At 44.1% G+C, this 13,009-nt stretch overlaps 1 protein-coding gene across 7 annotated transcripts in view; it reads left to right on the top strand.

The window, feature by feature from the left end:
• The window catches only part of LOC149141775 (uncharacterized), a 451,055-nt gene that overhangs the window by 296,279 nt on the left and 141,767 nt on the right, over nucleotides 1–13,009 (top strand). For all 7 annotated transcript variants that reach the window (XM_089448792.1, XM_089448790.1, XM_089448791.1 and 4 more), the window contains one exon: nucleotides 8,303–8,385. In XM_089448792.1, coding sequence (XP_089304918.1) covers nucleotides 8,303–8,385 — 83 coding nt within the window. The remainder of the gene's footprint in view (nucleotides 1–8,302; nucleotides 8,386–13,009) is intronic.

Raw genomic sequence — 13,009 nt, 5'->3', positions numbered from 1 at the left:
AAGCTACCTACAAGTGCTCCTTCTCTGACCTCTACGTTGTTGCAACAACTCCCTGCATCTTGCACCATTGCACACCTCTCTGTGCCATCCTGCACTGGTGCAACAATCCCGTGCCTCTCGCACTACTGCAGCCTACTAGCCTCGCACTGTCTTGGGACTCCTGCACTGTAGCTGTCTCTGCCGCTCCATCCGCATACATCTCTACCCGACTCAGCCAGTCCTGCTACTCCTCTTCTGGGCAAGGTCTGATCCAAGAGGCTGGGTACCTCGAGGATCCTGCCCTTCATCGCCTATAGTCCGCTTGACTACAGCTTGATGTCTCCCCAACTCCACTCAAGTGGTGTGTGTGCACTCATGGCACAGTCATCGTCTGTCAAAACTTCCTTCTCTCCCCTTGTTGGCGTTGCCTTAGTCTTGGAAGACTCTCCCTTACTCTTCTTCCTTGGACACTGGGTTGCATAATGACTCAACTCCCCACAGTGGAAGCACTTGATCTTGTAGAGATCCTTCTTTCGGTTTTCCTGCTTTCCCTCAGATGCTAGGGCAACATCTTCCTCCTCCCGCTTGACTTTGATCCCCTTGTTGCTGCTACCTGTCTTTGACTACCGTCTAATCTCTTCTTGGCGAAGAGCAGCCCACATCTTATCCCAAGGTGGAAGTGTCCCTCTGCCCAGTATACTCTGGACAAATACCTCCCAGTCTTCTGAGATTGCATTTAGGGTCGTCCTCACCATCAATTCCTGATCTGGCATGGCTTTTATAGCAGTCAACTGATCTCGGATCTCATTTAGTCCTCCGAGGAAGGTGTCAATCGGTTCTCCCTTCTTCATCTGATATGACCTCAACTGATTCTCAAGTAACATTCTTCTCTGCACAGAAGTATGCTGGTACAATTTCTTGAGGGCCTCCCACATCTCATATGCCGTTTCCTTCTCGGCAATGTGTGGTACTACATGGTCCTTGATCCTATCAAGGATGATGCTCTTGGCCCTTGCCATTGCCTCCTCGTACTTGTCGTTATCATTAGGGTCGACTAGGATAGCTATAACCTTCAAGGCGAAGTTCTTGACACGATTTTTGTCAAGTATGGATAAGATTCTGGCCTTCCAGAATGCAAAGTTCGATGCTCCGTTCAATCTATCTTTGTCTCTTACTCCGTGTAGTGCCATGATGCTCTTTTACTTCTCTGCTTGAAGTTCTCTGTTTGACTCCTCTGAGTCTCTACTTCCCGTCTGGAAGTTCTCTTCTGGACTCCCTCTGAGTCCCGATTTCTGTCCTGGAAATCCTTTTGCCGCTGTCGAGATGCCGCCTACTCTGATCGTCTTTGTGCAACCGCACCAATAATCCGGGTTCCTCGGCTAGAAACCCTCGGTGGCAACTCCCTCCTCTTGGCCTTGCTTTGTCAGGTACTGTTCTGACTACAGTACCTCACGAGCTCCATTCTGCAATATTCCTGCAGCCTTCTAAACCCCAACAACCTGAAGGTGAGAGCTCCTAGGCTCTATGCAATCCCAACACCAGCAACTCGGCCTCCTCAGCCAATTGCGTCAGCCCTCCTAGCTTCTGCGTGGCTCTGCATGAGACTCCCTTTGCTTTCCTTAGCCTCTGCGCTGCCTCTTCCCGGCTCACCCTTGATGACACAGGCACTGTGTCACCCTTCCCTTGTTGCTACTCTGCTAGAAACAACTTCTGTCACCTCGGGACAACTGTTTTCTGCTGCTATTGCTCCGCTCGGCTAATGTCCTCAGTCCTCCTGTGATTTGCAATCATGCTCTAATACCATGTTGAAGTTTCTAAGTCTACTTAGTTAGAAACCCTCCATGCACTTTATCTGATTTATTCCTACCTACTTGTTATGTTACTTAACAAGTTATTTACAATGTAAATACTAAAAATAAACACTAGTGCATGCTCAACATATTATAGATCAACAACTGAAGGAAACAGAAACAATCACACCATATGACACCATTGTTTTTGGACCAATGTCCCCGGAAAAACCCAATGTGGGAAAACCAGTGCAACTATCTGAGGGTTTTCTTATTAAGAAATATCAGAGTACAATCTGGGTGCCGAAACTGGCCTACCCAACAGAGAATTTCCTTGGCAGTAATACCTCTCAGTTTGAGACAAATCTCCTGGCTGAAACCTCGGATAATCCTTTCGGCAGCTCCTCAACACCAATATGCCCCAAAAACCCCAACGTCAACCTTTTCTGGTCTGCGTCAGCCCCTCTCTGCCCAACGCTGGCCCTACGTCACCTCGGATGGGTCTACGTCAGCCTTAGGAGGCCTTGTGTCAGTCCTCTGGCCCTCTGCATCAGCAATGTTGGCCTCTTTGAGGCTCTGCGCAGCTCCCGGCTGTCTCTACGTGGCCCTGCGTGAGCCCTGGCTGGCTCTACGTCCCTTTCTCAGGCTCTATGCTGCTCTTCTGACACTATCTTTGCCTCTTTGTTTCTCTGTACTCAATGTCCCTCAGGTGCAACTCCCGATCACTAATTCTATCTCTCTTAGCAAACCTCACTCTAGAGAATAGAATGACTGATCACTTTGATGTTTTCTCCAAGTGACCCTCAAGCCTCCTCTTATACTTTTCCTGTTGACATATCAACGGCCAAGATTAAGTCCCTAATCAACAGCTAAGATTAGATCTGGTTTGATCCATGTCTTTTGGACCATTCTAACACAGTTTCATATTAATACACATTAATATTTTATTTTCCCTAAGTTTAGATTTAGGGACTCCATTAAAAATATTAATTATTTTAATATCTCTTGAACTGTTTAGACTCTGCCCAAACCCTTTCTAGGTATTGGAGGTCTCATGTGCCCCAACCTCTCGACCAAATTTAGTGGCTAGAGCACATCCAATGCTACTCCAAATCAACAAAGCATAATCTTGGTTGATAGAAAGATAGGACAGCCCCCGTCTCTTGGCTTGCGATGCTTGACCCTTGCACCAAGGTTAAAACATGTGACCTTGCAGTTCTCTTGCGGACAATCCCTTGTAGGAATGGAAGCACCTTGGCCATTAGAACCTCACGAGAGGTATCGTTAATGAGACCATAGCCTCCTTCTTGTGGGGTTCTTTCTACAACCTTCTTGCGAGATTTGCTTCAAGACGTCTAAAATGATGGTTTTCAACTAGAATAGGCATTATAACTAAAATTAACCTAGATCTTGCATCTAACTTAGTTTCAGGTGTTGCATTTCATATAGAATAGTTTTCATCCTAGCAACAATTGTTCATCCGATAACTTGGGCTTTAAATTCATATTGTGCAAGTAATTTGACTCCTAAGGCATTGGTCTCTAATTGATAATTTTAATTAATCTAATCAAGTTGTGCTAAATAGTTAAACTTGCCAATTATCCTTAACCAAGTTGCTAGGCCATTCAGTTGTGTCTCCCGGCCTCATCATCTCATCCATAGGGACTACCCCCCTTAGCCTTCTTTAGGGAGACAACTTAAACAGAGAGGGATGGGATCAGAGTGATAGCCCCTGCCTTGAGTGTTGTTGTATTTTCGTGTACAATTTGAGCGACAACAAAACCCACCTTGGTGATAAAATCAAGACAGTGAAAAAAATTCACTATATATTCGACATGAGAAATGAGGGGTAACAAGATGAACCAATGTTACTTGGGAGCGGGAGCGGAAGCGGGGAGCGGGAGCGGAAGTGGGAGCGGGAGCGACCATTTTCAGAAGCTCCTGGTTTGGGAGCGAATCCCGGAGCGATTTTTTAAAAATATATATATTTTTTATATTTTTTAATTTTTGATACATATATGTCAACAAAAACATGTAGAATGATGAAATAGACATAAAAAACATAAAAAAACATAAATTGATCATTGAACCATATCACATCAATCATCTAGAAATTATAATCGTCATCAACCTTAGTAAAATTAAAATACATATTACAACTGCAACATATTGAGTCTTATAAATCATGATTCATCAAATTCAATATTAAAGTTTCAACTTCAAGCTTTCAGAATTGAAAATTCAATAACATTTATCATCATTGATCACCAAAGTAACAAGTTGTACTTGTAAGCCAAGTTTAACCATTACAAGAAGTAATATCGAAGATATTTCTAAGTCCTGACTCCTAACTTCTAACTGTTAACATGATATGAAATGTTAAAAATTTATAAATTGAAACATGAATAATGAGATGAAATGAAACAACTTTAGTGACTAGTCTTTCACAAAGCATCATATTCATAATTCACAATCATTACCAATGAGTTATAATTGCCAAGGCCCAACTTCAAACTTCAAATTTTCATTGTCACAGTGATATAATGTTTACAAAAAATATCATAATGTCATAATGATATGAAAGAGTCAAGAGTCAAGAGTCAAGGACTCAAAACTCAACACTGAACAGTTATGAAAACTAAAGTGACAAGTCTAATAGAAACTAAAAAAGACAAGTAAACTGTAAATCTACAAGTGGCCCTTGCCACGAGAGTCTCCAGGAGTATAAGTAGGTCGTGGTGGTCTTCTAGGAGTCTCCCGCCCAGACCGACGACCAGAACTAGAGCCTCCACGCGAGGGTGCCGATGGAGGTGGCGACAGCAATGGAACAAGACTCGGGCCCCGAGAACTGCTACTAGATGGTGGAGGTGGAGGTGCCATGGCTGCTGCAGCTGCTTCAGCTTCATCTCGTACAAGCTCCTCTTCTAGTTCTTCCATATGTACAATGCCATCCTCCAAATTGTCGTCCTCAGGGTGATTGTCCCAAATTTTATATGTGGGATCTTCATTAGCCCGATCACAGTAATGGCTCAACAACCTCAAGTTGTAGTGCACATAAACCAAGCTTTCTGCTCGGTTTTCGTTGAGCCTGTTTCTTTTCACATTATGTATATAACTGTAGGTGCTCCAACACCTCTCTGCAGAAGAAGAATTTACAACCTGTGAAAGAACTTTTATTGCCAATTTTCGCAAAAGTCCGTGGCCGCCATATGTTTCCCACCATGTGAGAGAATCAAATTTATCTTTGTCATCCATTGCATGGAAGTTACCATACAAACCACTGCTAGTGAAGTATCTGCCTATTTCAAGGCGCACAACTGCACATTCCTCCCTGTCAGGCACCAACTTTTCTAATGCTTCCAGATATCCTCTAGTTACCTCTCGATCTAAATGGGGTTTGGTCCTAACACCACCCCTTGCTGCAGGTTTGCCCAACCAAGAATCTGAGTAGTATTTTGGCGTAAGGATATACGCCAAGCAATGTAGTGGAAGGTTAAGCCTATTCCACCGTTCACACACACAATCGTGAATCAGTTTGTACAAGTCGGGATCTTTGTTATGAACAATGTCTTTTATTTCCCCCAACATGGTATCCATTTGCTCATACACCTCGCCAATCACTGGTTTGTCTGTATCTGCAAACCGAATCATGTTATAAATTGGCTTGGTGAAATCCAATACCTGTCTCACAGTTGTCCAAAACTGCCCATCAAGAGCGGCCTCCTCCACCGTTTCAAAACCTGCAATGTCAGCTACATTTGTAGCCCTTTCCTTTAACACCTGCCAATGTGGACTTGATACCATGCTAGCTAATGCCTCTCTTACCTTCAAAAGGCGCCTGAAGGTGAGGTAATAACTACCAAATCTAGTCCTCGCAATCTTCAGCAACTCCAATCTCGAGTGACTGCGGAAAAGGCCATGGGTATTGCTATGATTTGTAATAAATTTTATCATTTTTTTTCCTTTCTTGTACAAATCACCAATCCATTGGTATTGTTCATTTTTGTTTTTGACAATATCATGCAACAGAAGGTTCAATGTGTGAACCAAACATCCAGACCAAAATATGTTCGGGTATTTATCCTCAATAATTGCTCCCGCTGCCTTACAATTAGGAGCATTATCAGTGATGACTTGGATGACATTGTATGGGCCAATACGCTCAATTGTTTCAAGCAATGCTTCTGCAATGTTGATAGCGGTCTTGAACTTGTCTGAGTAATCATGTGCAGCTAGAAAGATGGGACCACTAACAGACACAGCAAGAACACTTATCAATGGCTTGCCTTTTACATTTGTCCATCCATCAGATACAATGGACACCCCATTGTCAGTCCAAGAACTTGTCATTTTATTCAAAGAATGTGATATTTTTGCTTTTTCATGATCAAGGCCAACAGTTCTTGCCTTGTCATACCCAGGGCTCTTGTATCCTTTAGGGGCATCATTTATGGCAGAAACCATTTCGTGCCAATAAGGTGAGCGTAGAACATTGAATGGTATCCCACATGCATAGAGGAACCTGTAAACTTTTGAATCCACATCATTCCTACACCCCTCATCAAGGAAATCTGATATGGTTCTACGGCGTAAAGATGATGACCCTGTGCCTCCATGTCCATATCCACTGCCTTGGGAGGATGCTGAAGGAGTTCTTTGTGAGCTTGGTTCAAAGAAACCCCTTGATCTTTTTGCTCTGTATTGGGCGTCCTCCTCTTCCTTTATGTATTTGGCTCTATCTGCTGTTGACACCTTGTCACAAGTTTTGATTCCTATTTGTTTCTCTCCATCCCATGGCCTTTTCCCGCAGAGGTGTCTTCTAGCACGGGTGTATGAGCCTGTGTAGTCAGTGTTGCAATGGGGGAAATGAAATTTAGTGGTTCCACCCCCTCTCCCTGTTTCAGCCCTGTGAACATATTTCCACAATGGAGTTTGGTCTTGTTTAGTTTTTTGACCCTCATGTTCACCCTCCTCCACATCCTCCTCACTGGGGTTTTCACCCATTTGACTTCCTCCGGCTTCTTCATCCACCTCTTCAGTTTCAGGCCCCCTCCGTTTCCTACTCTCCACCACCATAATAACCAGAAAGGGGACCAGGAAGAGGAAAATGCCAATAAAAATGCTCAGGTCCATCGTGTTTGATGTTTGTAGGGTTTGAGTCTTGAATCTGCAAATTAATTTAGTTTATTGGGATTAATTCATTTAATTTATTAATTTAATTTAAATTAATGATCTTTAAACTCAAACAGGTAAATGAAACTAACCAAATTAACTACCTAACCAGCTAAACTAACTAAATGATTAAGTTACTTACCTCTGCAAGCTTCCTCCTCGCTCCTTGGCACTTGCTCCTCGCTCCTCAGCTCTGGCTCCTTGCTCCTCAGCTCTTGCTCCTTGCTCCTTTGCTCTTGCTTAGCTCTCAATCTCAAGCTCAATGAAGTTGAAATGAGTTTTTTTTGGCCCATTGGGCTTATAAACAAAAAAAAATTAGTTAAATTTTTTTGATTTTTCGGGTCCGGCGGAAATTTTTTCCGCCGAACCGCTCCCGGCCGGTTAAAAATCGCTCCCGGAGCGTTTTTTAATGCCCGGGAGCGATCAGGGAGCGATCGCTCCCCGATCGCTCTCGGGCATTAAAAAGCGCTCCGGGAGCTCGGGAGCGATCGCTCCCTGAAACGCTCCCTATCAGAGCAGGGAGCGTAAATTTTTTTAAGGGAGCGCGCTCCCAAAATCGCTCCTGTCCGGGAGCGATTTTGGGAGCGCGCTCCCGACCCGCTCCCGACCCGCTCCGGCCCGGAGCGCGCTTCGGGAGCGGGTTCGAGGGGGGGGGGGCGCTCCCCCGCAACACTGAGATGAACTGTGTCTCTCTTGCTTCAAGGCCGAAACTATGAAGCACATCCTTTTGGAAGTACTCTTTTGTGAGGTCTTGTTGGGATCAAGTTCAGTTGTAGTCAGCAAACATTCATCAAGGGCATCTGCATTGCAAAGCAGCGTTGTTAGGGGATTCCAAATCTGTGATTCAGGATTCTCTGGCCGATGTTTCTTATTGCTTGAGAGTTTCAGCAATAATTGTCCTTTGGAAACTCCACTATAAATATGTCTTTGAAAATGGGGTCAGTTCTTTGGCTGCTTTTTGCCAGTTATGCAGAGAGGAGGTACATATGCAGCTGCTGGCAAAAGGGGCATTATTTATTAAGGATGCCAAGCTGTTAGATTCCACCAGTTATTCTGAATTCATGACTATGTTAGTTGTGTTAAGGAGGAAGATATAATTTCATTGTATATACCTTTCCATTTTATTTTCTTACTGCTGATCTAAACATTTTTATTTATATATATGAGGTACCTTTTTTCAAAAAGAACGATGCAATCACATTGATTTTGTACTAAAATCTGAATATATGCATTTGTTGGCTTATGGTTCTTTTGAAGTCATTTTTATTATCCCAACCATTTTCTATCGGAGTAGGAAACATATTTTATATGATAGTCATGACTCATCTTTATGTTGTCTTACATCACCTTTTCGATTGCAGGGACTTTGCTGGTGGATTTTGTACCTGATCTTCATGTTGATGATGTTAAAAATATTCTTCTTAATCACAAGAGAAAATATAAGGTATGAAATTATAATCATACGAGAAAAATTATCGTATGAAATTAATTCACTGGGGTCTTTTAGGTGCAAATCTGCATTCTTGCATTCTTTAATAGATCCAACTACAAGATATACATAGGACATTTCTTGATTTGCACAACCTGTTTGTTAACAAGCACTCATTAAGAAGTTAGCCAAGATATCATAGGCATAATGGATTATAACTCATCCTCTATACTTGAACAAATCAGCAAGTGCACATTGAAAAGTCACATTTGTTACTTGATAGCACCTGGAAAGTCCACCTGCAAAATAGGAAAGGAGTCCAGCTAACTATCTAGATGCAAAGCCAATGTCACCTTGATCAGAATCTGTCTCATTTCAGGTTGGGGCTTTCTTAACCAAAAGTGGTAAGTATACCTTCAAACTAATGAAATAAGTTACTGCATGGAATAAAATTAGATATAAATAAGAGAATATAAAATCAGGCAGCAAACACTGTTCAGAAAGCTATAAATCTGATCTAAATGCAAAATTCACCTAGTATAAGCCTAAATGTGCAAAAGTCTATTGCTGTTCTGCACTAAATAAATGCAGGACAGCAATCCACAACACTCTAAAATTCTGGACAATACACTCAGATAGATGAACTAGCTACTATGTATTTATGGCCATTCAAACGAGTGCAAGTAGATGATTATGAAAGCCTATGTCTATGTAGAATTAGAGTGGGGAAACAAACTATTCTCACTATCTTTATGCAGAAGACACTAAATAAATGCAAATATACTATGCTGGTGTGAAGCTCAAGTGCACAAAAATCAAGATAATTGTAATGATCCTAAATAGGAAATACAAGTGATAACAACAAATATTCTACACAGCAAAATACAAAAACGAAATGTTCAGCGGACACCATATAAAAACTGTAAATGGAGAACCTCTGAGCCATTTTAATAATTTTCTGCAGCCCAAATACAATAGATGATGGAATGGTGCACCTGGGCTTGTCTCAATGGACAAGCAAGACCAAACCCAGGTAGGAAAAGGGCTGAGCTGAAGGCTGCCCAGCTGCTGCACCACTCTACATTGTGCTGCCCAAAAAATTGCTGCTCTGCTGAAGTCGAATGGCTGGAATGGGTACTAAATCCGCCCAGAAAATTATATCCTTTTAACCCTGAACCCCTTGCCCAAAACCCAGAAAAACCCAGAAGGTATTTTAGCTGGTTTTGAATTTGGTTTTTTCACCCCCTTGGAGCCTCACCCAAGCTATGGCTGCCAAATTTGACCTGCTGGAAACTGGCTGCAAATCCACCTGCAAACTCCTCCAAAATGCTAGGTTTACCCTTGCTATCCAACTCCTTTCTCCCTGAATGAAATCTTGGCCCGACCCAGCTGCTCTCCAAGCACCACGAAATTCTGCTATGTAGCCTTTGCGCTGTCTCTCAGCCCAGAAATGCGAATTGCTGGAATGCTAACTCAACTGGCTGAAAGCTCTAGCAAAAATGCCTGTCCAACAATGCTACCTCAGCTCCCTCACCTCTCTGCTAGTTGTGTGATCAATGCTAGTCTCAAACTCCCTCTGCGTGATTCCTAGCTGCCGAGAAATACACACTCCCTTCCTCTGCGCTGTTGCTAATGTGTGTCATTGCCCCGAAATTCTTGAAAACTGCTGTAGAACAACCTCCCTAGGGCGGGCACGGATGGTTCCCCGAAGTAGAGGTTGAATCTACTGTGTGAGAGACTCGTGGCTAAACAACCGGTATACTCGCTAAACAACAGAGTGAACAAATGTGTGTTTGTTTGCAAATGTTAACGCTGAAAACAAAATGAGAGTTGATCTCTCTTTATAACTCCTTGGGCCCCCTTAGCCTCATGTGGGCCTTTCCATCCACCCATTCGATTTTCCCTCCAAGCATATCGAATGGCTAATTCAAACTCGTATGTGGGTGGCCCCCACATTCCACTAGCAGCTAAATAAAGTCGATTTCCCTAAGTCGAAAGTGTGGGGCCCTCTTCCTTAGTAAAAAATGTGCAAAATTATGTAGCAGCACCCTGTTACTAATGTGTTTGAGAAGGGACATGACAGTCCTCCCCTCCCAAATGTTGCTTGCCCTCAAGCAACCTCAAAGTTGGGTACTCCAAAATATGCTCACCCTCCCAGGTGGCATCCTCATCTGGCAAGTTCTTCCAATGCACCAAACATCGCTTGTCCTCAAGCAATGCCTGAACAAACACCCTCTCTGACTATGGATCCCCACTACCACTGCAAACCTCACCAGGGTCCCAAATGTGCCATTGGATCGCCCCTGATCATTGTACTATCCTATATTGAAGGAGTCCCTCGATACCAAGATCCCAAGCCAACCTGATTAACGTGAAACCCCCCTTACTCCACTCACTATCCTACTAGATATGCGCATTATAACCCCTGTGTCTATCACCAATAAGTAGAGCATCCTGATGATGTAAAACTCTGCCCAAATCCTCATGAAGATGCTTTACCGAATAGTCCACCCCATGCACTCAGATTGTGGGCCCTTGAAGATACAACTCAATCCCTATGCAAATGAAGCCTCTCTTGAAATCCTCTTGCTGGCCATCCTGTCATGTTGATGAAGTCTCCCAATGGAGAATCTTGATGAGACCTGATGGAGAATCTTGATGACCCTCCCCTATAGAAACTAGCTCACCCCTATGGGTATTTGAACTGCTAAGTACTATGATGCTAGGGTCCCATGCCAAACGCAACAAGAAACTATCTTGCTAACCCATCGACACCCTGGTCATCACTAACTGTCTAACATGCTCGTACTAGAGTCTCCTCTCACATAGGTCTCGGCCATAATCTATGCAATGATCGAGGTTAGGCCTAACCTGCCAAAGTGACCCAATAGTGTCAGCGCCTATCTCGCCATCGCTGGCCCCAATCTTGAGCAACAATCCACCTCGCCCTATGGTGAGGGCTTCCATGATTCCCCATGTGTTTGTGTGTGAATGAATCAATTCGCATGTTATCTTGCCCATGCTCACTGAGGAGTGGAGTATCCCACCAATCCATTGGATTCCTGGATCCCATAACCATACTAGAGGTCGACAATCCCCAATCCTCTCTGCATGTTGCGGTGATATGCTGCTAGTTGTTGGGACTCCTCCATGCCCCGTATTTGACTCCTGTAGGTATCTAATAGGTAGGCACCGTGCATTAAGAACCCATGTTGTGAATAACCAACTGCTCTGTGCCTGCCAAATCACACAGCAAGATCTACTATCCCAACTCCTGATGATATGCCTTGGTCCTGCTGGAAGCCTAGGCATCATCCTGCCAACAAAGGCTACCATCTCTCACACCTCATGCTCACCTAATGTCTCAAGTAATCGGGCTGGAAAAGCACCATACAACTCCCTCTTAGTCACCCGCCAAGTGTGAGCCTAGGGGTGGAACATATGCTACCTCGACAATCAACCATGTTATCCCTAAGCCTGTATCTATCAACTCGTGCACCTACCAAGTGTCTCAACTGGAGAGTCTCCTCCCAGCCCATGACATGCAGTGTCTCATCCAACTGCCTAGGGTGAGCCTCCCATGCCCTGCTGCCTGAATGGAGAGTGTCAAGGGGCAACAACCAAACACTATGTGACTGTAAGCAACACCAGAGGAGGATGGGTAGGTATGTTTCGAAGGGTATGATCAAGAGTATGCTAGAATGCTCAAGAGTAATCCTACAGACGTCCCTGTCTCTGCCTTGGATCTGTTGACAACCCCCTTGAGGCCATATCTCTGCTAAACATGGTGTCACTAGATGCTCAACCATGTCCTCATCATTCCTAGGTGAGATGCATCCAATGGTACACCTACTACCCCTTTCCATAAGACTCCTTGGAGGTAATGCTACAAGCGCCCACTGCACTGCATCATCTGCCACTGCATACCACCCAGTATCACTACACTCATCGACATGCTATTGTATATCGCAACCAGTCTCTGTACACCATGGAATACCCCGTGCTACAACCATACCATCTTGTATCGTCCTGTGTCCTGCCTGTGTCACTACACCTGTCACTCCTAGCACGTCCTCAATACGATGCGAGTCACTTCTCCTACCCCATAGTGTCAACCGACATGCTGTGGTATACCACCATGTATCTCCATGCCCCTCTGTAGGCCACTGCTCCTCGCTACATAGCCCTGCACAACCCTAGGTGCTATGGCCTAGAATTGGGTCTATATGCATCAAGCCACAACCCTCTATATAAAACTGAATGCTACGACCTGACTCTGTGCAGTCTTGTGTACCACTGCCTATTATCATACTACCCTGTAACATAGGTATCTTGAATGTACCAAAGTGTCTGCTACTCTGATAGTGACCCCACCATGACAAGCGTCATGTCCCCTCGTCCATCCTGGTAGACCTGAGCACCCTAACTCCACTCCTGCTAGGGGGGATATCTCTACTGTGCCGATCCTTTGTGACCCTTGAGTCCTAAACTTCAATGGGAGAACATTGTCTCCATACAATATCCGGTCTGGTGGCATACCCATGCCACCTCCTCCAACCAGCTCTTACCAAAGAATGCTAATCATTCTGCGCCCCCATACGCAACCAACTTGCCAAAGCAACCAATGGAGTCTGCTCAT

This window comes from Pinus tabuliformis, chromosome X (assembly GCF_031772625.1).
Source record: "Pinus tabuliformis cultivar Carrire ecotype Pingquan chromosome X, CPIR1, whole genome shotgun sequence".
Lineage (NCBI taxonomy): Eukaryota > Viridiplantae > Streptophyta > Pinopsida > Pinales > Pinaceae > Pinus > Pinus tabuliformis.
Note: the sequence above shows the minus strand (reverse complement) of the source record. Positions and strands in the feature narration are given on the sequence as shown.